At 38.9% G+C, this 25,266-nt stretch overlaps 1 protein-coding gene across 2 annotated transcripts; it reads left to right on the top strand.

Moving 5' to 3' along the window:
* The first annotated feature begins 1,878 nt into the window (after positions 1–1,878).
* Positions 1,879–24,426, top strand: cacnb3a (calcium channel, voltage-dependent, beta 3a). 2 transcript variants are annotated; one of them, XM_071476791.1, is made up of 15 exons: positions 2,014–2,240; positions 3,179–3,271; positions 12,711–12,830; positions 13,686–13,808; positions 13,909–14,024; positions 14,102–14,181; positions 14,281–14,300; positions 14,842–14,919; positions 17,946–18,004; positions 18,127–18,227; positions 18,803–18,954; positions 19,038–19,133; positions 20,066–20,236; positions 20,453–20,498; positions 22,404–22,539. In XM_071476791.1, the coding sequence occupies exons 1-14, from the start codon at positions 2,160–2,162 to the stop codon at positions 20,480–20,482; spliced, it is 1,320 nt and encodes a 439-aa protein (XP_071332892.1). In that variant the 5' UTR covers positions 2,014–2,159; the 3' UTR covers positions 20,483–20,498; positions 22,404–22,539. The 2 variants fall into 2 exon arrangements, with proteins under 2 accessions (XP_071332891.1, XP_071332892.1); XM_071476790.1 differs by lacking the exon at positions 20,453–20,498 and having other exon boundaries at positions 1,879–2,240; positions 22,404–24,426.
* Positions 24,427–25,266: the final 840 nt, after the last annotated feature.

The following is a 25,266-nucleotide window of genomic DNA, read 5'->3' as shown; positions in this document are numbered from 1 at the left end:
GCATTCTTTGGTCTATGCACTGTAGTTTTGGCATCTAGTGAAATGTCGAGGGCTTGCAAGAGTTGGTATCGGCAAAACCGAATGGCGTCAGCTCGAGGTGAGTAGTTAAACCGGTTTGTACAAATATAGAACTGAAGGGTATCAGCAGCGAGCACGGTGAGCCCTGAGGGGAAAACACAATTCAGCCCATCACCATCTGCACTGCTTAAAGTTAAACTTTGTTGCACAGTACTGAGTGAATCTGTAACACTATTTAAGGTTGCATATGCTTACCAAGGTCTCTGCCAGCCCTCAGAGATGCTTCACAAGACGTACAGGACAACCAAACGGTGTATGACACCTTGGCTTCCTCCTACAGGAAACTGTGGCAGGTAGATGACCTCTCATATTTTCTACCACAGCTCTACAGATCTGTGATGTGTCTTCTAGGTCTTTTATTGCCCAGCTTGTGCTGTAACAATAGCTAAGGTTGGATCCAAAATCAGTCTTTCAGAACATGAAGCAGGTGTAGTAAAAATCTGTTTTTACAGTTCATGCCGTCAAAAATTGGCAAAATAAAGCAAACGCTGCAAGTAGAAGGCACATCAGCAACAGGTTGTCAGAGAAGGGAAACTACTGTAATGAAACCAGGTAATGTATCAGACAGGCTTAAATATCATTTCTATGTTTTTACCACAACAGTAGTCATCATTTAATACCTAACAGTAGTGAGCAAAAACAACATTGGTGTCAAGAAAGGGCAAATAAATGCAGTCTTACCAACTGACCCTGGTCGATGATACAGTTTGAGTAAGATTTTACTATTTTAAGTATTTTAGTGTATTTAACACATGTAGGGATGTAAAATAAAATGTGGTTTGAAGAGCCTCATGAAAGCTGCAAATTTTGAAAAGTCTCAAAAGGAATTGATTTAGGTTTCCTAAAAAAACAAAACAACTACGTATCAAAATACAAGTATACCGCCCACTCTCCTGGTCCCCGTAATTTCAGGGTAACACGAGTTTTCCTTGTGGTTTTCCTATATTCTGCACAGTGCCCTGCAGTAATTTGTCTGTGGGCCTATTGATCCGTTGTGTCAGAAGATTTGGATCGGATTCAGACAGCCTCTTCAGCACGGACAAAATAAACTTAACATCCAACTTTCAACCAACAGCAGCACTTCAAAAGCAGGTTACTATCACAAGTGGCAACTCTGTGCTGTCTTCTTCCTAACAATACTGTCTTTATACTGTCTTTATACTGCCATCTTGTTTCGCTCACATGGCGTCATGATGCTGACGAGATATGACGTACGATGTTGCGAGGCCATTCTGGGAGTTTTTTTGCATAAAAATGTAACAAAGTGTGAATTCTTGAATTGTGGATTTCAATATTGTTAAAATAAAATGGAAATATTGACAGGGCAAGTCCAAGGAGTTTTCCCTGGTTACAGGGCTGTAGTCATTTCAGCTCTGCAGTAGGCTACTGGTTGGCTTCTGGAAAAATATTAAAATTGTAGGCTAAAGCTGCCACGTATGCCTGTTGTTGGGGGTGTCACCAGGGGCCCAACAGCAAATTTTTGCCCGAGAGCCCCCTAGGAGCTTATTCCGGCTATGCTTATCAGAAAGTGATACAAAAATCTGTTTCAGCAGACCCTGACCTCCCCTACTGTACATTATGAATTCAAAGATCCACATATAATTTGATTCAAGTGTTTAAATCCTCCTTTAACAAACAGATATTATACACAAATGAAAAGCAAAACGTGATTATATAAAGAAACGCACTTCTAAAAAAATAATAACAATAAAAAAAAAGAGATGCAAGCTGTATGCCTGTATGAAATTATTGCTTGACACCCCCGGCAGAGACATACAGTTAGTACGGACCCGTACGGTTGCTGGAGCGATGACGCTTCAGTCATCACGGTTTATTTTAGCTCCGGTATTTTCCTCGCTCGCTTTACATTTTCCCCGATGCAACGCGCATTTGGTTTGATGAGCTGCAGCCTTCCCGTCAGCTGAATGTGGATATCCATCGCCTTCTCTGTGTATTTCGGCTCCTGCGCGCCGCTTCCTCCGCTGTCTTTTTTTTTTACTGCATATAGATGTATTTTGTATCCAGTGTTTCCTCCAGTAACCCATGTCTGTGTGCATCCCGCCTCCCTGCGCTCTCAATAGATGGTGCAAGTCAAAATGTCCAAATCGCCCGTAGACCCTCTGTCTGCCGTGGAAACCGGCTCTCAGTCGCACTATTTCCAGGTAAATCCACACACTTCGGTCCTGTATTTACACATTTATCACCGACTACTTGTTGTTGAAATTGAGGCGTCGCGATTTGGCAGCGAGCTACTTTTTTTTTTTTTTTTTTTTTTTTTTTGATACCACCGCCTTCACTGAAACTGCAGATCGATGCTTGATCGGTGAAACAAGAGAAAGGGGTTGCTAATATAAAGTGATTGTTTTTGCCTTGAAGACTCACACAGACCCAGGTTAAAACCTCCTCAGTTCTTGATACATTTGCTGTTTGAGATCGGGCCTTTTGTGCATTCTGTATTGATGTTTTATTATTTATTTCTAATGCATTTCCTGCAACACTGATTCCACACTAATGTAGGGGGACCAGCACACACCGGGACCCTCATGGGAGTTGTATGCTGCTTTTTATTGCCGTGAAGGTGCATGACTCTAACTCACCTGTAGCCTGAATCTACAGGGCCCGTCAGCTCTCACCGCTACATCCAAGCTTTCTTATTAATGTGCTGTGTTAAAGGAGGCCTGAGGAACAGTCTCCTGCGTTACACTGACCAATATGTGCAGCTAGATTCATTTGATCCTGAGGTTTTTGTGATTTTGGCAAAGTTACAGCTGCTCTTTTACTCACACATTCCCTCAGATTTTAGGCTTTTATTTTGTCATAAAGCAAAACCACCTAGTTTCATGTTTCTATCTATCTATCTATCTATCTACCTACCCAGCTGATAGATATATAAGTTAGATAGTATATATCTGTCTGTGATCGGTTTAACAATAGGGCCCCTAAACAGAATAAAATAACTTATCAGATGTATTGATAAATGTTGGTTGCAGACTCTTCTGTGGTGGAGTAATTCTACCTCGCTCCAGGTTTTCTGTGTGTTAATTACATGGCATCAGTCAATCAATCTATCCATCGCCGGTGTGATTCTCGTTCATCACAGCTGCCCAGGAAGTTGCCTAAACGGAAGAGCCGCTTCAAACGCTCAGATGGCAGCACGTCTTCTGACACAACATCCAGCTTCATCAAACGGCAGGTAAAAAGCTCTTAGGACCGTTTCTTTTCCTCCTTGTTCCTTATTTATGCATGCAGTGTTGGCTACATTATGTTTTGGTCCATTACAGTAACAGGCAGGTAATCTCACTGATTTGTATGAGGAGAAAAATGCAGGCCACCCTCTGGGGCCTAAATGAAGCTATAGTGGTTTGAAGTTGCTTTTTAATCAGAAGAGGTATCTCTGCATTATTCTGTTGGCATCAGTACAGCACCTATAGTCCCCCCCTCCCCATATATATTGTATTGGTGGTGAAACCAGGCTCCTCTTTCTGTATTTATTATCTTGGCATCCCGTTCATGAACATTTCTGTTCTGCATCCTCACCTCCACTGAGCTGTCTGCTCAGTTGCAGTTGTTGTTTTGCACAGTAGATGGCAGCAAAATGCTTGAATGTGGAGATGTGTTACATCAAAATCCCAACACAGCCCAGTTTTTTTAATTAATGTTTTTAGGTCATGCACGTGCAGAGGACTCGGGTGGAGATTTGGTGTTATTTAAGATCTGTGCGTCTGAAAAAAAGGAAAGGAAAAAAAAAGCAGAAGAGATTTCCCTCATGCTGTTACTGCGTGGCTGTTATGAATCATACCCTCTCATCTAGATCAGCTCATCTGATAGTGTAAAGTGTTGCATCTGAAGATGTATTTTATTTTTTTTTTGGTGTCAGCGTAAAAGCAGAGGTGGTTTCAGAGAGTCCAGCAGAGGGGAGAACTTGATCCCTGTAGAAATCAGGTTGTGAGGAGCCGAGAAGTTTCACCAAGCTCATCCCAAATCACTAGATCCCAGAGGTTTGCGAGCCTCGATACATCAAAGAGGGAAAGTCAGGAGTTGGGAAGGAATCACATACCTACTCTTAAAAGAAGCCTCATGTACTAATGACAGAAACGACAAGGCTCTCTACATTCCTGCTGGCTTTCATACCTACTAAAGAATACAGTACGTCTCCTGTATCCATTTTGCTCTGATTTAGGATGTGAAAGCATTTTCAGCTTTTCTATGTCAGAAAAATGATTGTAAACTGAATACCTTTGGGTTGCAGAATGTGGTGGAGGAAGTACTCAGATCTTTTCTTTAAGTCAAAGCTGCATTACTACTGTGTGGAAATACTGCAGTAAAAGTAATGCATTCAGAAAATTACTTGAGTAAAAGTACAGTTAAGTAAGTATTAGCATCAAAATATACTTTAAGCTCCATAAGTAAAAGTACTCACAATGTAGACTGACCTATTTCACAATAATGAGTCTTATATTATTGAATCACAATTACTGATGTGCACATCACTTTAATGTTGCAGCTGGTAAATTACCTTATATACCACTGGGTGGCTTGTAAATCAATAAAGAGTCGATAAAATATTATCTTAACCTATAATAATACATCACAATGTATTTGTTGATTTTATTTGTGTCATTTGTATGAATCTGCAAGTAACTATTTAGTAAAGATATCAATTACATGTAGCAGAGTAGAAAGTACAATATTTGGCTCGGAATTGCTGTGGCATAGAAGTGTAAAGTAGTAGAAACAGTTAAAGTACTTGAGTTAATGTACTTTGTTAGCTTTCTTTTTAGTTTCCGATTGTTGGTCGAACAAAATCAATTTTATGACATTTCTATGGACTTTAGGAAACTGCGATCGACTTATACAACTTAATCCTCAGCTAAAACTCTAAAGAATAGGACAGAAATAGAAATGCATCTTCAATAAAATAAAGTAATCCTGAAAGAATTAGTTGATAAACTGATGTTTGTCTGAAAATTAATTAACAACTTTAGTGACACTTTGTCATATTTGAGAAGGAAAAATAATCTTCCTCTGATAAATAAAAACGTAAACCTATACAACAAAACTCCACCCTTACCTAATTTACCTCCCTCAGGTGTTTTGCTGCTCCAGTCCTACTTGCCCTGGTATAACTAGCTTATCATGGCTAATGTTAGCTAATGTTGGCATAAACGCATAACAAAGATTTTTGATAAGGATTCGTTACATTTAGTAATTTGCAGCTGCATGGGGAGTATCTGAATCAGTTTACACTGTCATTTCCACACATCAGTGTGCACACGTTTATTTCTAGTGTTTTTCCGCTGGTCTTACAGACCCTATGATATAACCAGTTCTTGCTAGTGGTTTATCGACTGTAACTGCACTGATAGGCAAGTCATAGATATTTACCTCTAGGTCATTTAGGCAAAATGAGTAGGCTATAATGCTACATGTTAACAGCTCGTTAGCTGGCTTCCCCTGGCAAACCATGTCATTAGATAGCTTCATGGCTAACTGATTTAGCAACAGATAAACTGCAGGCATATGTTTTATAGCAGCCGTAATGTGTTTTAGCTACTTTTAAAACCCACCAAAAAAGCCAGTATCAGTTGAAGTGTATGCTTTATTTTGAATATTTTCACCGCTTTATTTTGCTGTCAAACAGCCCTTTCCTTTGGCAGAACATTTTCTCAGCCGTTGTATGTATTGGTCGGGCTCTATTGTGTAACCAACATTGCTGGGATTCAGAAATTATGTTTTAGCGCTTACTATTGTCCCTTAATTGTCAATAAAATATTAGAATATAGAGGAAAAACTCATCTCACAAGTTCCCAGGGCCCAATGATACAGGATTCAGATTCGTTTGCCAGAATGCTATCACACACCCCAACCGTAGCCCAAAGTAATGTCCTTAAATTGCCTGTGTTATCCGAACACCAGTCCAAAACTAAAAAAAAAAATTTAATTAAATGTGATACAAATGATGCAAATAAGCAGCAAATCATCATATTTGCGAAGCTGGAACCAGCAAATAGTCTCCATTTTTGCTCAGAAAATGACTCAAATGATTCATCAATTATCAAAATTTTCTTTAGGTGGACTAACTTGTTGCAGCTCTGATTAAAATGTAGTTGAAACACATCAAAATGAACTTACAAGGATGTGTTGTTACAAGGACTGTATCCATGATATTCCTTTCTTGCTGGAATGAGTCATTTGTTTGACACCTGCAAACATGAAATTCAAACACGGTGAAAAATACCTCGGTCTCATGCATAGCACCATTAACGTGAGGGAATGTGGAGCAGTGTGAGAGGCGTTAGTGAGAAGAATAAAAAGGGCTGAGCAGACATCTTCTTCAGGAGGGGACATTAGTTATCCTGATCGGGGGGCTTAATGACAATCTCCAGATTCCCTGAGAATATTGCACTGCTTAAAATATTCATGACGCTCATTTTGACGGCCTTGGGCAGTGTGATGTGTGGGTTCACTGTTCACACTAGCACCTTTAGTTTCATTTCAATCATTCCCTTCTCTCTGCACGCACAACAGGCATCCCCCACCCACCCACCCACCACCCCATAGGTGATATGACAAAGTGCTTTATGCAGAAGGAGTAAATTTTACAAACAGAGCAGATAGTTTCTTGTCTGTGATAGGGGTGGGGTGTCTATGGAGGAGCAGTGGAGTATGACTCATTTCTGCAGCAGGATACAATAAGCAGTACGCTGCCATGAGTGTGGATGTATGTGTTATATGTAGGACATGAGGCTTTGAAACAGGAGAAATCTTGAGCTGTATGTGTCTGATTATAACAGCACTTTCTGTTTCTTCTCTTTCTGTGTATGCTGAATTGGACTTCAATAGAAGAATGTGATGTAAATTTAGAAAGGTGGTTTGATCAAGTGACACAAAAGCTGCTTTGGTGGTTGGTGTTGTTTGTGTGTGTGTGTGTGTGTGTGTGTGTGTGTTGTGATAGAATAAGGAGGGGTAAGAATAGAAAAGAAGGTGTTGCTCGTGCCTGCTCCAGTGCAGGTTGTCCCTGGTTAGAGGATGGGACACAGTACAGTTTGTCTGCATTTTACGGCATGTAGTATATAGAGAGGGAGGGACTGGCAGCAGCATCACCACATTAACTGAGTAAGTACAAATGACTCCCAACACAGTCCACTTCTCCTTCTCCCTGTCTGAAACTCCTTTCCCCTCTGTCTCGCTTTGTACCATCTTATCATCGCTGCTCCTTTGTCTTATCCTTTGTCTTCCTCCCTCACCTCACCTCCCCTCTCCAACAATGCTTTTGTTCCTCTCATTCCTTCACCTGTCTTACTTTTTGACTGGTGTCATCCTGCATGCACGCTTTACTCTTCCCCGACGAGTCTTGTGATTGATCAATTTGACACACAGTATGCCCAGTCTTGACTTTGATATTGTAGTAACCACACTGTTAGTGAGTGATTTATTGCATTGTGTATGAGAGAGCTCTGTGCATGTGTAACTTGCTGACACTGAATTATGACTGCACAGTTAATCGAACACTTTTTGAAATTGGATATGTGGCAACTGGATTTCCAAATCGCTGGAGCTTGCAGTTTTTTTGTTTTTTTTTTCCTCTGAGGGAAAGGTTTTTCAGCCTCCTGAATAATATATTCTGCTGTTGTGCAAAATCTCTTTCCTGCATAGAAAGCCAGATAAATTAGATTTTTCAGTATGCACTCCCTGCATTTTACTTCAAGTCATTTCAAAGAAACATAGCATGTTACATTCTTAATCCATTTATGTATAAATTTAAGTAAACTTTGCTACCAACCATTTTTAAAGCATTCAATAGATTTTTGTATCATGCTTTTCCTGCTGTCTGGGTTCCCATTGTTTTTGGTCGTGCTAGCGTTGTGGCTCTACAGATGGCAGTGTCGGTCTGTCGGTTGGTCCACTGCTCTGGTCCAGACTGAAATGTCTCAACTATTGGACAGATTGCCATGAAACTTTGTACAGATGTTCATGTTCTTCAAAGAATGTATTAACTTGTATTAACTTTGGTGATTCTGTAATTGTCTATTTAGCGCCAGGTCATTCTTTTGTGTTCACTACTTCTACATAACTAATTACAGTCCCATTGCCTCAGCTCTACATTGTGTTTATGCTAATTTGAAAATGTCAGAATGCTAACAAGCTAAACTCAGATGATTAACATGAAACCTGCATGCTAGCATCCACAGCATGCACTCAGTTAACTCAAAGCACTGCTGTGGCTAAAGTGGCCAGTTTGCTTCCACAGAAGTGCTTGAAGATGGTTGAACTATCTGCAGAAAACAGCTTCTGAAACAAACAATCTAGTTTTCACATAGTGATTGAACAGTGGTAACAGTTATAAGAGTTAAAAGTAAACAGGACCTTCTCTCTCAAGATCTGTTTTCATTTTTTACACAACAATTACACAAGGCTTTTCATGTGCATAAACAAGTGCAATACTATGAAAGAGACACTCTGAAAATGTGCACCATTATCTTTATATTTAAACGATTATACAGGATCTCCACCTCTCTATGACATCCAGCTTTTTACCCCAACTATACAATGGTACATTACGGCCATTCAGAACAGCTATAATACTTTCAATACGGTTGGATGATACATTTTATGAGTTTTAGAGATCATCCAATACTATTTTTCTGTCCTGATAATGATTCCAATACCTGAACTTGTGCACTGGCTGATACCAAGTACTGATCTGCCACCACCAGTGGGACTTCCCAGTGTAATATATTGCCAAATTACTGACATTTAGCTTATGGCTAACATTACACTATTAATTATTTTTTGTGGCTCTGAAACTAGAGAATTTATTAATAAATTAGATCAGTGCCTAGACTTGCACGCTCGGCGATATCCCTTACCGTATTTTAGGCAGTATCGGTAAAACCCTCCTGTATTAAAAGGATCGTATTCAAAAATAAAACTTTGATTTTTATCATGATATACAAATATTACTGATATAAAAATAAATTAACTTAGAGCTACTATAATCATTCTTTTCTACTACTAATGGATCAATTAACTATAAATGAAAAGGAGTCGCTTGTACTGATAATTCTGCAGATCGCCCTCAGCACTATGCAGCATTTTAGCATCTTTCAGCTCATTGTTTTGGATTTGTTGCCATTACATTACTGTTCTGATTCACTCTTACAGCTCTCATTGTGTTGTTTCCAGCAGTAGCAGGCAGCTTTTGGCAGTGAAGGAGCTCTGATAAAGACACTGTATGCTATTTGCCCACCACCAAACATCAAACACACTGCTAGCGACACAGCTATCTGGTGAACATAGTGGTTCATAGTAGAGTGACTATTGGACTTATTGACTTAGATTTATCAAGTGGACACAAACACAACCCTGAATGAATGTTAATGCTGTTCTGTATCCGCTTCAATGAGCCACTCATATTGACTTTATAAGGTGATATGTTCACATTGTGTTTAAAAAAAATTAATTAATACAGGTTTAATAACATCAGGAAACATTAATAACGGTTTTATTTGCTGTCTAGTGCTATTCTTTGTGATAAAAGACATGCAAATGATTTAAGAGTGGAAGATTCCAATTGTGAATTTGGATTTTTTTCATTCTTGAGATTTTTGCATTGCATTAACATTTGCTTAACATTTTTCAATTGATCGTTCAATGATTGTTGCTTTAAAGTTGCTCTTTGGCATACTCTACTATGGCTAACCTGTTAATTAACCTACAGTTTAAGAACAGATGGCCGATGGTGAAGACATCTCTACATGTCTTACCAAAAGAAAATTACAACACATTTGAATGTAAATTATTAAACCATTGGACAACATATCCGTAAAATCATGGTAAAAATGAGTGTAGAAATCCCCTGCTGTTCTTTCCCTAGACTGTAGGATGACTTGGCCCTCTTGAGGACTCGACTAGCTGGATGACACACTTCCCCGTCGGCCCCTCCCTGTGGAGTTGAGGCCATCAGTGTTGCAGTGTGTGAAGAATAATCACAGAAGCAGAATAGGAAGGAACAGAGTTAAATTTAGCCCCCAGACGGGAACATTAGCAGTAAAAAAGAAACAAGACATCCTCAGACCAGACAATAAAGATGTGCTGAGATTGTTGCACTCTGCACTGCAGAACCAGCAAAATACACTATTTTCTGGTGGTAACACAGTTTTTTTTGTTTTATTGTTTTAGTTTTTTTGAAGGATCCGACAGGTAGCAAGGACAGAGTGTGTGCAGCAGAGGTCCACAGCCTCATGTCCAAACATTAATAATGAATGACAATCACAGCCTGAGCAGCTCTCGATGTTCTAACATCATTAAACAGCTCTCTGACATAACGCCGTTCCCCTGCGCCCACCACCATATTTATTCCACTTTTATGTCTGTGTGTGTTTGAGCATGTTCCCAGTGAAGACAGAGCAGTGAGAAAATTCAGATTCATGTCTTTATCAGGCTCTAGCGCCGTCCTCCTAATCAGCCAGGTATGCAACTCTCTCTGCTGTCTTTGTGTCTCTGTCTCTCGTGGTCTGTGGTCATGGTCCTTTTCATCCCCCTCCTCCCTGCTGTTTCCCCTCTTTTCTTCTGTCTACGATGAGGACAGATATCTGGGTCTCGCTCCACTCCTTCGTAGCATTTTATTATGCTCTAATCTCATCTTCCCCCTGAGATAGCCTCGCTTTATCTCGTCATATAAATCGTTTATACCTCTCTTGTCTCTCCAACCATCCATCAGTCACTCTCCATCCTCGTAAACATCCTTCTCTTTTCAGGATATCTTGTCAACAATATTCATCCCCATTCTCTCTCTCTCTCTCTCTATCTTTCCTGTTCTTCCTCACCCTCCTTTTCTCCCTCCGTGCTTCTCTGACACTGGTGCAGTGTTGCCTTGCAGAGCTGCTAAAAATCAGATCTAGTTATCTAACATAGACACACACACACACACACACACACACACACACACACACAAAGAAACAAGAAGAGCTGTTAGCTTGCTGCTTCTCTGGGGCTTGAAGTGGTACAGCAGATAAAGATTTATTTTGGATTATACGTATGCATTCTGAAGTGCAGAGAAAGCAAAGGTGGTGGTTGTTTTTCATATCCGGGCACTTTTTTTGTATTTTGAGCCTGAATTTCCTTTTGTTGTGCTGCTGCTAATTGGTCCTCCAGAGGATCCGTTTGTATATGTTGGCAAGATGGATGACCAGGACTAAGTCACTGCACTCTGGAGGAGAGGGAAACCAAAGTGAAAACTGTATTATGTGCTGTTTTCTCTTTTCTAGTTTCTTAACATCTTGGCTTTCTTTGCAGTGTAATTTTGAATACTGCAGTTACCTGTGAGAGGTTTATTTGAGCGTCTTCTTGACTGTTTCATTTGTCATTTCTTTTATTCTCTTCATTTCATGTTTGTCTCCTGTCTCGCCTCTCTCTCTCTTGCCTGACTTTTTGCTGCAGCACTTCTTTTTACTGCCAGATTCAGCATTAAGTTCCTTCAGCAAAGCCAAATAGATGCCAAATATAGGAGAACACACACACACACACACACACAGACACACACACACACACACACAGCACCCAAACTGCACCTAGCACACAGCTTCACTTTCTTCTCCGTTTCATGTTTTTCTCTGTGAAAATCAGCATCATGGTTCTTGTTTGAATTACCACTACATACACTATAATAAGTTAATTTCAATATGAATTAAAGTCTTGATTTTTCTCAATTAATTTCTTATAATTATTGATTAATTAATGGGTGATTAATTTACGCTTTGGCTAGATGTCCATAATAATTTTCAAGGGTCTATGGTGTCGTTTTTTTAAATGTCTTGATTTTTTCCCACCATCAGTTCAAAACCCAAAGATATTCAGTTTACTCTCAAATAAGACAAAAGTGGAAAGCATCAATCTGAGAAGCTGGAACCAGTGAATTCTTGGCATTTTGCTTTAGAAAAAATTTTAATATTAGGAAAATAGTTTCTGATTAATTTTCAGTCAATTGACTAATTGATTAATTGACTAATCATTTCAGACATTTAAAAAAATAATCACACAAGTCTTCTGAATAGGGACCTTAACAGCAACACCTATCAAGAGTTTTTCACCATTTTACTTTGTGCAAAATCTTGTCTTTGTCTTTGTTTGCTTTATCTGTCGCTCTCAGCATAATGTGCTATCCATCCCTGGGATGTGTCCTTAAACCGCTTACAATGAAAAATGATATCCCGCATATATTTTGCTAATGAGGAGATGTCCTTGGAGAATAAACAGGGGAAGAAAGGATGTATATGTGCTGCACTGTGGGGGATGATGGAATGGATTGGGGCCAAGCAGGAGAGAAGAGGAAGCAGTTGCCTCCTTTGTGCTATATTTGGTCTACCAGAAGATGGCTGGTGTGGGAGAGCAGCGCATTGTGTTGTAGATTCACACATGAATGTGTTCATGAATGCAGACACATATTCACATGCACACCTGCACACAACCAGACTGCAGAAGAGAGAACAGCTGAAAGCAGAAGTATAAACAGAAACAGCAGATCTATGTATCTAACCTCATAGTAATATGTCAACCAAGTAATGAAATTACCAATTCATATATCACAAATAATAATCCAACCAAATCTACCTTTGGCTCTCTCCTGACAGGGGTCGGCTGATTCATACACCAGTAGACCGTCGGATTCAGACCTGTCAGCAGAGGAGGACCGCGAGGCGTATCGGCGTGAAGCCGAACGCCAGGCACAGCTGCAGCTCGACAGAGCTAAGGTAGGTGATACGCTGATTCATACTGCTACATAACGTTGTAGAAGTTAGAAATTTTTTGTATGTTAAGTCTGGAGCCACGTGTTCATCTACTGCTCTGGGAGAACTTTCACATGCTAGTGTATGTACACTTACACACAAGTACTCAAGTTCTGTACCTAAGTACAATTTTGACGTACTTGCTTACATAAGTACTGTTTTCTGCTACTTTATACTCCACTACAATACATCAATATACTTTTTAGTCCACTACATTTATATGACAGCTGTAGTTACTTTGCAGATTCAGACTAATGATACAAAACATATCAATAAATAAATTATGATGTGTTGCTTTAGGTTAAGATAAAACTTATTTGTTCCCTAAGGGAGAATTCATAGACTACCCAGCAGTATATAAAGTGACAAAAATTAACCCCACATTTACCAGGTGCAACATGAAAGTGATACGTATTCATGGATCAATAATTATAACCCAGCGATATACATTATTCTGAAACAGGGCCTTCTGCATAATGATTTTTGTTACTTTAAGTATATTTTGGTGTTAATACTTTTTCTGAATGAATGACTTTTACTACTGTTTTGCCACTGTAACTTTAGTATAAGATCTAAGTACTTCTTCCAACACTACAAATATGTCTTACCTTCGTACAAGCACATAATCACTGCAATGAAGAATTATAAAGCAAAGGCATCATTTAGTCAAACAAAAGAGGTAAATCTAAAAAGAGGTAAATCTGCAGAACATCCAACCAGATTCATGACTCCAGTCAAAACTCTGGTGTCTTATATGTTTGTTCTGTAGTTTCCATCATTGACCAGTGGTTTTCTTGTTCTTATTTACTGTTGCCACAGTCCAAACCTGTAGCGTTTGCAGTAAAAACAAATGTGAGTTACTGTGGAGCTCTGGATGAGGACTGTCCTGTCCAAGGCGCTGCAGTCAATTTTGATGCCAAAGACTTCCTGCACATCAAAGAAGTGAGTGGCAATCTGTTGTTTATGAGGACAGCCTCCTCCATTAGATTAAAACAAAGCAGATAGATGTGACATGGTACTGTTGTTGCACTGAACTCAACAGAAGTACAATAATGACTGGTGGATCGGTCGGCTAGTAAAGGAGGGAGCAGACATCACCTTCATCCCCAGCCCTCTACGACTGGAGGCCATGAGACTCAAACAGGAGCAGAAACAGAGGTCAGTTAATACATCTACCCACATTTGGATATATTTCCACAGTATAAGTTTCAGAAATTTGTGTTGTGCTGTTGCAGGAAAACAGGGGGTAACTCCTCGAGTTTAGGCGACATGGTGACTGGGAGCTGGAGGACCACACCGCCATCTGCAGGTGAACGTAAGTATTACAAACCTGCCTCTTGTGCTGGAACAGAAACCTACTTCTACTGTCTTGTCCTTTTCCATTCATTGACTGTTATTTTCTTGTTTTCACAAGCCAAACAGAAGCAAAAACAGGTAGGTTTTGGCACTTGGTGAAACAGCATTTGTTCATAATACACAGATTTTGAGTTTTAGTGACATTATCAGGAAAAGTCTTGTCACTGAATTCAGTTCCTTCAGAAAAGGGAACTTTACAAACTTTACAAACTTTTATGAGGAGACGTCAAACATTTTAAAAGTACAATCAGGCTATTGCAGCAGTGGATGTCAGAAGCTATTTCTGAATCTGAATTTTTCATTTATTCTTTATTATTTTTCAATATAGCTACAGTATCGAAGAAGCTCACTCACTTTTCTCCCTCTTATCTGGGTCCAATTCAATTAAAATATTTAATATTTGTAGGCCTTATTGTTCCTACTGGTTTTCCATCATTTTTAACCATTTTTAACCAAAAATATGTTAAAAATGTATCAAATTTCATCATATTTGGTATTAAAAGGGTCTTCATGTTAATTTGGGGAACTCTGCAGAAACCCTGATGAAACCCCAGAATTTTTTACCCCTGTTCTCTTTGTTCTTCATCCCTCTCCCATCGTCCTCCCCTATTTCTGGCAGGAACACGTCCCTCCCTACGACGTGGTGCCCTCTATGAGGCCGGTGGTCCTCGTGGGACCATCGCTGAAGGGCTATGAGGTCAGCCTCACTGCATTTTACCTCCCGAAGACAGAACGACTGCCTCACACTGCACTCTTCTCTATCAGAACTATCCCAGTTTCCTCCACATCTGTCTGCAGGAATAGATGTAATGTGCAGAGCAAAGCATTTGAAGTTACAGAAAACATCCATCAATAACTTACAATCATCAGTGATTTTTATGATTTTTCCAGGTGCCAGGACGATGTGGATATTTCATTTAGATGTAATTAAAATCAAATGAACATCAGGTTTCACCAACAAAGTTGGTGTTGTAGGTTACTATGTCAATACAGAAACATGACACTAGGGCTCCAACCAACAATTGTCATGATCGATTTATCTGCCAACTACTTTATTGCAATTTGGTCTATGAAATGTCAAAAAAGAGTGAAGAGACGATGCAAAATGAGAAGCTGAGAGTGTGCTACACTTTAAGCTATTTTTGCTTTAAAATAACCTCAGTGATTAATCAATTATTAAAAATAGTTGCAGATTTTCTTTTCCTGCTGATCATTTCATCAAATCAACTAATCCTTTCAGCTCTACTTGGCACAGTGTAAAAGTGACAGAGGTGTTTCACAGCCACAAACTGAATATTAGACCATGATGAGCCCCAACCACCAGAAATGAAAACAGTACACAGCAGCTCCACCAAGTTCAAACAAACAAGAAGCCAAAAGAAAAGCTTATTTGTGCCGAACACTGACAGTCTCAATGACCCAAATATCAATACACAGGTCCACTCAACAACCCCAAAAATGACAACACATCTGCCTTGCACTTAGACAGAGGGGCAATGCAATAAGCTGTTGAATCACATGTGTGCTCCATCAGCTGTACAGTGCTGGAAGAAGTATTCACATCCTTTACTTAATTAAAAGCACTGATACCACGGGGTAAAAATACTCTATTTCAAGTAAAAGTCTGGCATTTATGTAAAGTATTTAAAGTATTAAACGTATTAAAAGTAAATAAGCAGCATTTTACTGTTGTTTATGTGCAGGTACTTTAACTGTTCTATGTAGGGCTTCAAGTAATTATTTATTTCATGATGGATTAATCTCCTGATAATATTCTTGACTGAATTAATGATTGTTTGGTTTGTAAAAGTTTATAACATAATGAGAAATATCCAAAGAGACACCTTCACAATGCTTTACTTTTGTCCAAACCTAAAATGATTAAACCACATTAAAAGTAAAATTAAAATTATTATCAAATCAGCAGCCAATTCATTTTCTGTCAACTTACTGATTATCATTTCAGCTCTACTTATACTCCTGGTTAGGGTTAGGGTTATAACTAACCCTCATATTTCACAATACTTTATGTTATGTATGAAAATAACATAATGTCAAATAATTGTAATGTAATAAAAAAGTAGGATATTTATATTTTTATATTTCCCTCTGAATTGTAGTGAAGTTAAAGTATAAAGTAACATGAAAAGAAAATGCTTAAGTACAAAAGTGTAATTCAGTAAATGTACTTAGTTAACTTTCTACCACTGCAGCAATAACAGTAAAACACATAAAACATATGTATCACTGCCATTTCACAATTAATTATATAAATAAAAAATAAAAAAACTCAGCCAATGCGGAACTCCAACTTGTCTTGCATTCACTTCTGCTTGAAATTCGTGCTGCACACAAACATCCATAGTTTTCTGCACTGAGGTGTTGAAGCCCCGCCGTCGCCATCTTTGCCCTGAGTGAGACACCTGACCTCCAGGTAATCAATGCCGGTTCAGCTAGCTGCACGTTAGCATTATCGTTCCTCAAAGGCTAACCCAAGGATAATTCATTTGTTGGCTAATTAGCCAGTGAAAGAGCTAAGATAACAAGCCAGCACCTGCTAATTAGCGGTAACTTATATAAAATAATACCAGAGTTTCACTCACTTTCAAAAAACAGGGGCAGAGACTTCTTCAACCATGTTATTGCTGTATTTGACAACTATTACAACTGTAGTAGCTATAGAGACCAAAACAGTTTTTTCTAGATTGTAAACATGTTTATTTCTACTGTAAATTTGGGTTTTTTATGGGGATTGCCACAATATCTCCCTCTAAGAGAAAAGGACTACAGAGATGACTTAAAACTTAAAACAAACAAATAAAACAAAACCTGCTGGTAATCTAGTTGGTGGAACAACAGTGCCACTGTTAACCAGTAGTTGAAAGTTGTACTTTTTACGCCACTATATTTATCTGACAGTTTTAGCAATGAGTTACTTCTTAGATTTCAACACACAAATATAATCAACAAATAACTTATGATGTATTATTACAGATTAAGATTAGAATTTATTGATCCCATTTTGGGATTATAAAACACCCAGCAGTACAGTAATTGAAAACTAGCCCTACCACCACTTCAGACTGCAACATTAAAGTGATCAGTAATTATAATCCAATGATTTTCATTATTCCGAAATGGGCCTTTCTCCATAATGAGTACTTTGACTTTAAATATAATTTTAAATATTTTGAAAGTCTAAGATTTTACTTTTAAAAATAGAAAATAAATAATACAATTTAAAAATAAAATAAAAGAATGATAATTATAATATTGATTAATAATATGCTCATTATATAAAATCAGTGGTTTTCAACCATTTTACATTTGGAAAGTTATCTACAAGTGTCCAGTTGGAGCCCATTGTCACAGAAATATGGAGTATCCAGCAGTATCAACAATCATCTCATGACTCCTCAGGTTTATCAGGGGACCCTTTGGAAAAGTTGGCCCCTAGGTCGTAACTATTTATTCATGACTCCTTTCTGGAAAATGTATTCTTCATATGTACTTTAAAGTTTGTTTGTAGACACTTTCACATTTTATATGTTCAGCTCACCTGCTCACTTCTGACTGTCTCTGACAGTAAACCAAAGTATGAAATTTATTTAATTTTCTTTCATTTCTTTTTTTTATTAAATATTATATTACACATTTGAATGTTGTTTTCAAGGTATGTGCTCTGTCTTTTTATAACAATCGGTCTCTTATCCTCCCACCTAGGTGACGGATATGATGCAGAAAGCCCTTTTTGACTTCCTGAAACACAGATTTGAGGGACGGTCAGTAAAAAGGAGAGATTACAGAGTAACCCCTGTAGTTGAGTAAAGTCATGTCTTTAATTAATCTGATGAAAAATGTTTCACTGAGCTTTTTTCTCTGTGTATTTTGTGACCGTTTGCAGAATCTCGATCACCCGTGTAACTGCCGACCTCTCTTTAGCCAAGAGATCTGTCCTCAACAAAAGACCCATAATGGAGAGATCCAACACTCGTTCCAGCCTAGGTAACGTCAGTAGGCTTGGGCAGTGTCTACGTTTCACACTTTAATACCTTCCTAACATTTAATTGGGTTGTAGTGTACTGTTAGAGATGTTCCCTGTTGTAACAAATTCAATTACTTTTCCATGTTCTTTTCATCAGTAAAGACATACTTCATACTTCAATATTTCACATAGCTTTGTTGCAGAATGTTGTTTACATGTATTAAATAACAGTGGCACTAAATAAAAAAGGCTAACAGAATAGACACACTTGTTCAGTTAAAGGTCGTCTTAATATAAGTATAAGGCCTGTTGCCTGATTGGTCCTATGCTTCCCTCTTCATATAAAAAAAGCAACAGCACATTAAATACAAATAATCAACAACAGGCCTACCAATGGTAAGTGTGGGAGTTTTGGCAGAAAATGAATTAAATCTTAAGTCAATCTTTAGTCTGCAAGTATAAACCAGCCAAAAAGTAATGGATCAACCGAAAGGTTTAGTGGACGTAATCATTCAGGTTTTTTGGAAAGAAAAGACAAGTATATTGACTTTAGAAGCAAGATTTAAACTCACAAAAATGTGTCGTCACTGTGCAGCGGAGGTTCAGAGTGAGATTGAGAGGATATTTGAGCTTGCCAAAACCCTGCAGCTGGTGGTTCTGGACGCGGACACCATCAACCATCCTGCACAGCTCGCCAAAACCTCCCTCGCACCCATCGTTGTCTACGTTAAGGTTTCCTCACCAAAGGTACAGTATCATTGGATTCATGCAGCCTCATCTGCCTATAATCTATCTATCTTTATCTTAATCTATCTTTACTTTTCTCTCAGGTGCTTCAGAGGCTGATCAAATCCAGGGGGAAGTCTCAGAGCAAGCACCTGAATGTGCAGATGATGGCTGCAGACAAACTCTCTCAGTGTCCCCCTGTGAGTGGAAGGAGCGCGTTGATTTCTTTCCACTGCTATAAAGCACATTCAGTCCTAATCAGCCTGAACATTTTATGTGCACAAGGTGATCAAGGGTTTACGAGGAAGTAAACCCTTGATCACAAACTTTATTGGGTTAATATTAGGTGTTTGCACTTGAGTGATTGTCACACTGGTAATTTAATAATAATAATAATAATGATAATAGTTATAGGAGGTGTTGAGCAGGATCATGGGGCCTTAAATTTCTGTGTTGAGAGTATTAAAGGCAGCAACGCACAGTCAATATTTTCTTAATTAATCAATTCATTGTTGAGTGCATTAAAAATAAATTGTGAAAGATGCCTATCATTATTCCCCAAAGCATAATTTAACTCATTCAGATTACTTTTTTTGTCCAACTAACGGTCAAAAACCCAAATATGTTGGATTTGCTATCATAGCAACCCGTGAAAACCAGTCATTTTTAGTACCAGTCATTGTTTTTGGCAGTTTTGCTTAAAAAATTACTTCAGATGTTAATCAAGTATCAGAATTGTTGCCAATTAATTTCTGTTAACTAATCTACTCTAGAGTACTAGTTGGTGTCTATGTGTCTGGAGAAAGGGGAGAAACTGCCATGTTTAGTGGGGGTAAATAAGTGTAAATGTCTGCCCCAGGACACTGTAATAGTTTAATCCGGCTGCATGCTAGCAACGTGACTCTAGAGATGCTGATGTCTGTCTGTCTTTTTGTTGGTCAGTTGGTCCACAACTTTCATCCAGACTGAAATTTCTTTTTTAGATGGACTGCCATAAAATTTGATAGCATTGTTTTTGTGAGTATGTTAGCATGCTAATGTCATCATTTAGCTGAAGTGCAGCGTCACAGAGCATCTAGCATGGCTGTAGACTCTCAGTCTTGTTTATTTGTTCCTTGTTGTTCACTTGCAGGATATGTTTGATGTCATTTTGGATGAGAACCAGCTGGAAGATGCTTGTGAGCATTTGGCTGAATACCTGGAGATCTACTGGCGTGCCACTCACCTCCCAGGAAACACCCCTCTTAATCCCTTATTGGAGCAGAGTCTGATGACCCCGCCTTCTGCCATCTCTAGCCTACAGGTCAGTGAATCTTCATCCATTTTTTAAAAACAAGAGAGCATGTTTAATACTGTGTCAATACTGTTTAAGACTCTAAAGTAGGAACCTAGTTTTGAACATGTTGTCACTGTCCTTACCAGCTCTTCCCATCTCAGATTCTCACTCCTGTGTTTTTATTTAATTGTATCCAGTTGTCTTGTCTGTCCTCTCACTCATCCATGCTTAACATTTTTGCAGTTTTCTGAAACACAGGAATTAATTGAATGATCGCTTACAAAATGGGGTGAGTAGTAGGGTTTATATATATATTTGCACTCTCAACCCCAAGTCCCCTCTTACACACCTACCAACACCTGAACACGACTCAGCGGCTGAGACAGCGAATGAACAGCATTTTATTCATTCAGATCTCACCACAGAAAAGATGGCGTGTGTTTCTTTATTGCATCCTGCCTCCTTTCCTTTAGTTGATGGTCTCAGGTGAATCCACACTGCTCCACAAGCTTTCTGGGGGAAAATTCACAAAGCAGTTTAGGTCAGGCTTCAATTTAATACCATAATTGAGAACATTATTTGGAATTAAAAAAATGTTTGCGTGAAATGTCAAAGTCTCACCATTATTCTCTATTTTCTCCAAGCGTGCTTTGTGAATGGCCGCCCTACTCACAGTGGCGCATAATGCTATCTTGAATGACAGTGCTAATTGAACGCATATGATCAATGCTTAAATAATATATTCACCGGAAATAACTGCAAATTAACACAACAATAAACCGAGACCTTAACACCCAAACAATAACATTTTATTTCCAAGAGTAACCCCCTGACCATCCATTCAAGTGTTTCACTTGCATTTCTTTTGTTCAGTGTCTGTAGTATTAATCTGTATACACACAGATTAAACACTGTAAACACTTTACTAAGGAGGACTTTGAAGAGACTTTACCAACACTGCAAACACTGCTGCATGCCAGTTATTAACTTTGTCAACTATAGGGTATTATTGTAGCAGCATTATTCACAAATGTGTGTGGAGAGTTGAGACACTGTATCTCAATCGGTACTGTGTGTATGTTTTCAGATTTCTAAAGGTTTAGGCAAATTACATACTTTGCGTCATTCACTTCAAAACTCAATAAAATATGTAATGTGTCCAAAATGTTGTAAATTATAGCAGTCCTGTGCTCATCCACAAATCCTCAGTGGGACAGGTGATGTATACAAAAAAATAAATACAATTGCAATACAAGGAGTATCCGCACACTGGAATCACATCTCCCTTTAATTTTAGCAGCGTTGCTTTCTTACACTATCAGATATATTACCAGGTGGAGATTGTCAGTTATGATTTACAGCTGTCAAATGCTGCTAATTGGCATCATAAGTGACATTTTGTTTTAGTGTTTTAGTGTTAATTATCACAGCTATTTAAGGGTTTAAAGATGTATTTACACTTTTTGAAACAATTCTGACACGCCCATATCAAGGTTGAAACAGTTGTTAGTCTGTAGCTGTATTTGTTCCTCCTGGTTTTACTCGTGTAAAGAGATCCCTTCCTAAAGTGATTCCAATGTAAGAGATGATGGGCCTAATCCACAGTCCTTGTTCTGTATAAAATTAATGAAATTAATGACAAAATTAAATACTGTGTGAGTATCCCTCCACTGCAGCTCAGCAAGGTAGTAGTCTGTGAAAACAAGAAAAGGGAAATCCCTACCAGAAAGTAAAGTCTTCTTAACCACTTGATTTTAGCGTTGTAGACTGCTGATGCTTAATATTTTATCAGGGTCACACAAACTTTTAGGATTTTTGCACAGACTGAGGACTGTGCATGTTATCTGCTCTATCTTACATTGCTAACACATCAGGACGGGGTGTCTTTGTAGCCAGTGTGGACCGAAGGAACAATTTCAGCAACCAATAACTTTTTCAATGCACATTTGGGCATGTGAGTGTTGTTTCAGGATACATTTGAGCCTTTCTTTCAAAATCCTTCTTAATTTAGTGTTTGCTTTGTTTTGTCCACGTTCTGTGTGTTTGTGGCAGAAAAACTGTGCTGACAAAAAAAAAAAAAGTTTGCAGAAAGCGTGCAGCTACTTTGAGATATCGTCCTGGTTTACGGAGCTTTCTTTTGACTCGTGTTGTTTGTTTTTTTTTTCAACTCTCCATGGCCACTCGAATCCTCCAGAATCAGAACAAGAACCAGCCGCAGCCTCATGAGGCGGTGGGCTTGGAGGGTGACGAGGAGGAAGAAGCGGGTGAGGAGGCCCACTCACCCTTGGAGCAGGACAGTCTTATGCCATCCGACGAGGCCAGCGACTCCCTGTCTCGCGGCCGGAGGGGGAGCCCATGCCACAGGGGGGGTGAGGAGGACGAGGAGGAGGAAGAAGAAGAGGAAGAAGAAGAAGAGGAAGAGGAGGAGGATGAGTATGCCTCCCCCTGCCATGCTCGCACATACAGGGACATGTACCCCCCTCACCGTGGGCACACAGGCAGTGCCCACAGTGCAAACGGGCACGAGTCACAGGACAGGCTGCTCCAACGTGAAGCTCAGCAAGGTCACAACCAGAGGAACAACCGCCAGCGCAGCCGCCCCTGGCCCCGAGACAACTACTGAGGAACAAGGCCCCCCCCTCCCCTCAGCTTCCAGATCAGCATCCAGATCACCTCAAGCCCTCCGAATGTCGAACTGTCCCAAACACAACATTTAGAGATGAAAACACATTCCCAAAAACAGCTCCAGACTTTCAACATCAGTCAGAAACAGACACAGATGCCCAGTTTATTAAGCAGACGACTGTAGGTATTTAGTATGTACAATCTCTCTCTTCCAGACTCCCAGTTTTAATTTATCTAAACCGAGGCGATGTAATGACCTCTCCAGGGTCAAGTCATTTAGATAAAAGTCAACAGGGCTACTCACCTCTGCAATGGAAAGGTTTCAGGCTACCAGCTGTACGCAAACTCAAACTTTAGCTGCTTTGCCTAAGGTTTCTCTATTGTAGGATGTCTCATATACTGGCCTTAAAATTCCTAAGACTTTTAACTATCTTTACTATTGCATGTACAAGTATAATTATTTTAAGACTATTTGCACATTAACGTCAGAACAGGAACTGAATGATCTTTCCAGATAAACTAATGTAGGAATGTCTACTGTTGAATCAATATATGGGGAATAGTAATGCATTTGATTACAATGTATATACTGAATGGGCACCTGGTTTCGTTTCATTGCTACTTTATTTATTGATTAGTTTGATTTTGTTAATATGGACTTGTTTGCTGTTTCAGAGATGTTGCAATCCGTGTGTTGTCAGTTTTTACTCTGAAGACAGTGAATGGCTCTTTGGGAGACACACATACAGTTTATCATTCTGTAAAACACTCACCATGTAAGTATGAAGCTGCAGTTCAGCGTCGGTGTCACTTGTCTTTGCTGTTGCACAATCACTCTCTGAACACCTCTAAAAAGCTAAAAAAAAAAATTAAAAAAAACGGGCACAGAGAATGTAAACACAACTAAGGAAGGGAATGTTAACTTTTAAAGGATGAATTATTTGCCAAACTGCTTGTTTACATCAAGTCATTCACATATTTCAAGCACATGCTGCACAGCTGCAGCCCCTCTTCAGATCCAGGCTTCAGAGAATGTAAGCTTGCATGCCTTTTGCACCTCCAGCACCACCTGGTGTCTCCCACCCAACCGATCACCCTGTAATTCGATTGTAGCACGTTACTGATTGTAGCAATCCACATTTTGTACACCTACACTCAGCCCTCCCCTCCCCTTGTATGTCTCTGCCAAACATTGTGTTGCAATTTGTGTTCTGCAGTTTTACCACTGTTTTTTTTTTTTTTTTTTTTTTACCAAGGCAGATCCTCAGGTGTAAGTCCTCCACACTCATCTCGCTCAACTTCATGTTAAAAAAAAAAAAAAAAATGTGTCGTGCTCCCGAAAAACTCGTAGCACCCATGACACAATGTCATTCTGTTCCTGCACCATTTTTAGTCCATGAGCCGATGACGAGTTGGACGTGATGCTGACGAGCAGCGACCTGCTTCTGTTCACATAACAGGGTCGATACTGTCACAGCCTGCTTTAGGAATTACTGGTTTACTGCTTCCATGTCTCACAGGTATCTATCTAGTGTTCTGTATATTTTGAAGAGAAAAAAAAAATCAGCATGATTGGAAAAAAAAAAGATGAAAAAAAATCTATGCAAGTGTTGCATGAAATCTGATTGTTTCTTTTTACAGTTAAGTATTTTAGTAATGCATTGATTCTGATTCTCCTCGTTGTCTTGTAGTGATAGTCTTGTCTTTGAGGCTACTCACTCCTCACACCACTAACAACACTATTACTAAAAATGAGAACGCATCAGTTTATTTATCCACAAACCTTGATATTGGGGATATTTTTCCACAATATTGGGTGGACACTGTTTAACGCACTTTTAAGAGTCACTCACTAAAACTTGCCCCAGATCAGGCCTACCTTTTTTTCTTTTTAATATGTAATTTTAAAAAAGGAATGAGTGAATTATTAAAGCCCTGCATGTCTTAGTTCACCAATTAGCAATTTTCATTATATTTTGGCAGAGTATGTTTTTCAAAGCGGACCAATTTAGCAACTGATCCAGCAGTTGAGGTTTTTCAATTTATGAAGCACAATTTTTACAAGGGTTATAATTTAGTTTCCTGTATTATTCTGTATGCAATACTAAGCCTAACATTGAAAAACTTTAAACGCCTTAGACCATCTGGACTTCCTCTTTTGTGTGAGTAGAAAAAAAATTGCACTACTTTTGTTTTTGGGATGGTTGCTTTGTAATGCAATAACTGCACTAAATATAACAATGTACCCACCAGACTACCACAGCGTGCTAGCGTGACCCAACACGCCTCTTCCCTCTATTTATCTGAAGAGACAGCAAATGTATAAAAAGTGAGACATTTCCTGCCTGATGCTGTATAGAATGCTTTCTATTTGAAAATAGATTTACAATGCTGAGTAAAATATGACTTCAACAAAATAAACATGACATTTT

This window comes from Trachinotus anak, unplaced genomic scaffold (assembly GCF_046630095.1).
Source record: "Trachinotus anak isolate AG129_WGS33_773 ecotype Australia unplaced genomic scaffold, CSIRO_AGI_Tana_v1 ptg000004l, whole genome shotgun sequence".
NCBI classification, from domain to species: Eukaryota; Metazoa; Chordata; class Actinopteri; order Carangiformes; family Carangidae; genus Trachinotus; species Trachinotus anak.
Note: the sequence above shows the minus strand (reverse complement) of the source record. Positions and strands in the feature narration are given on the sequence as shown.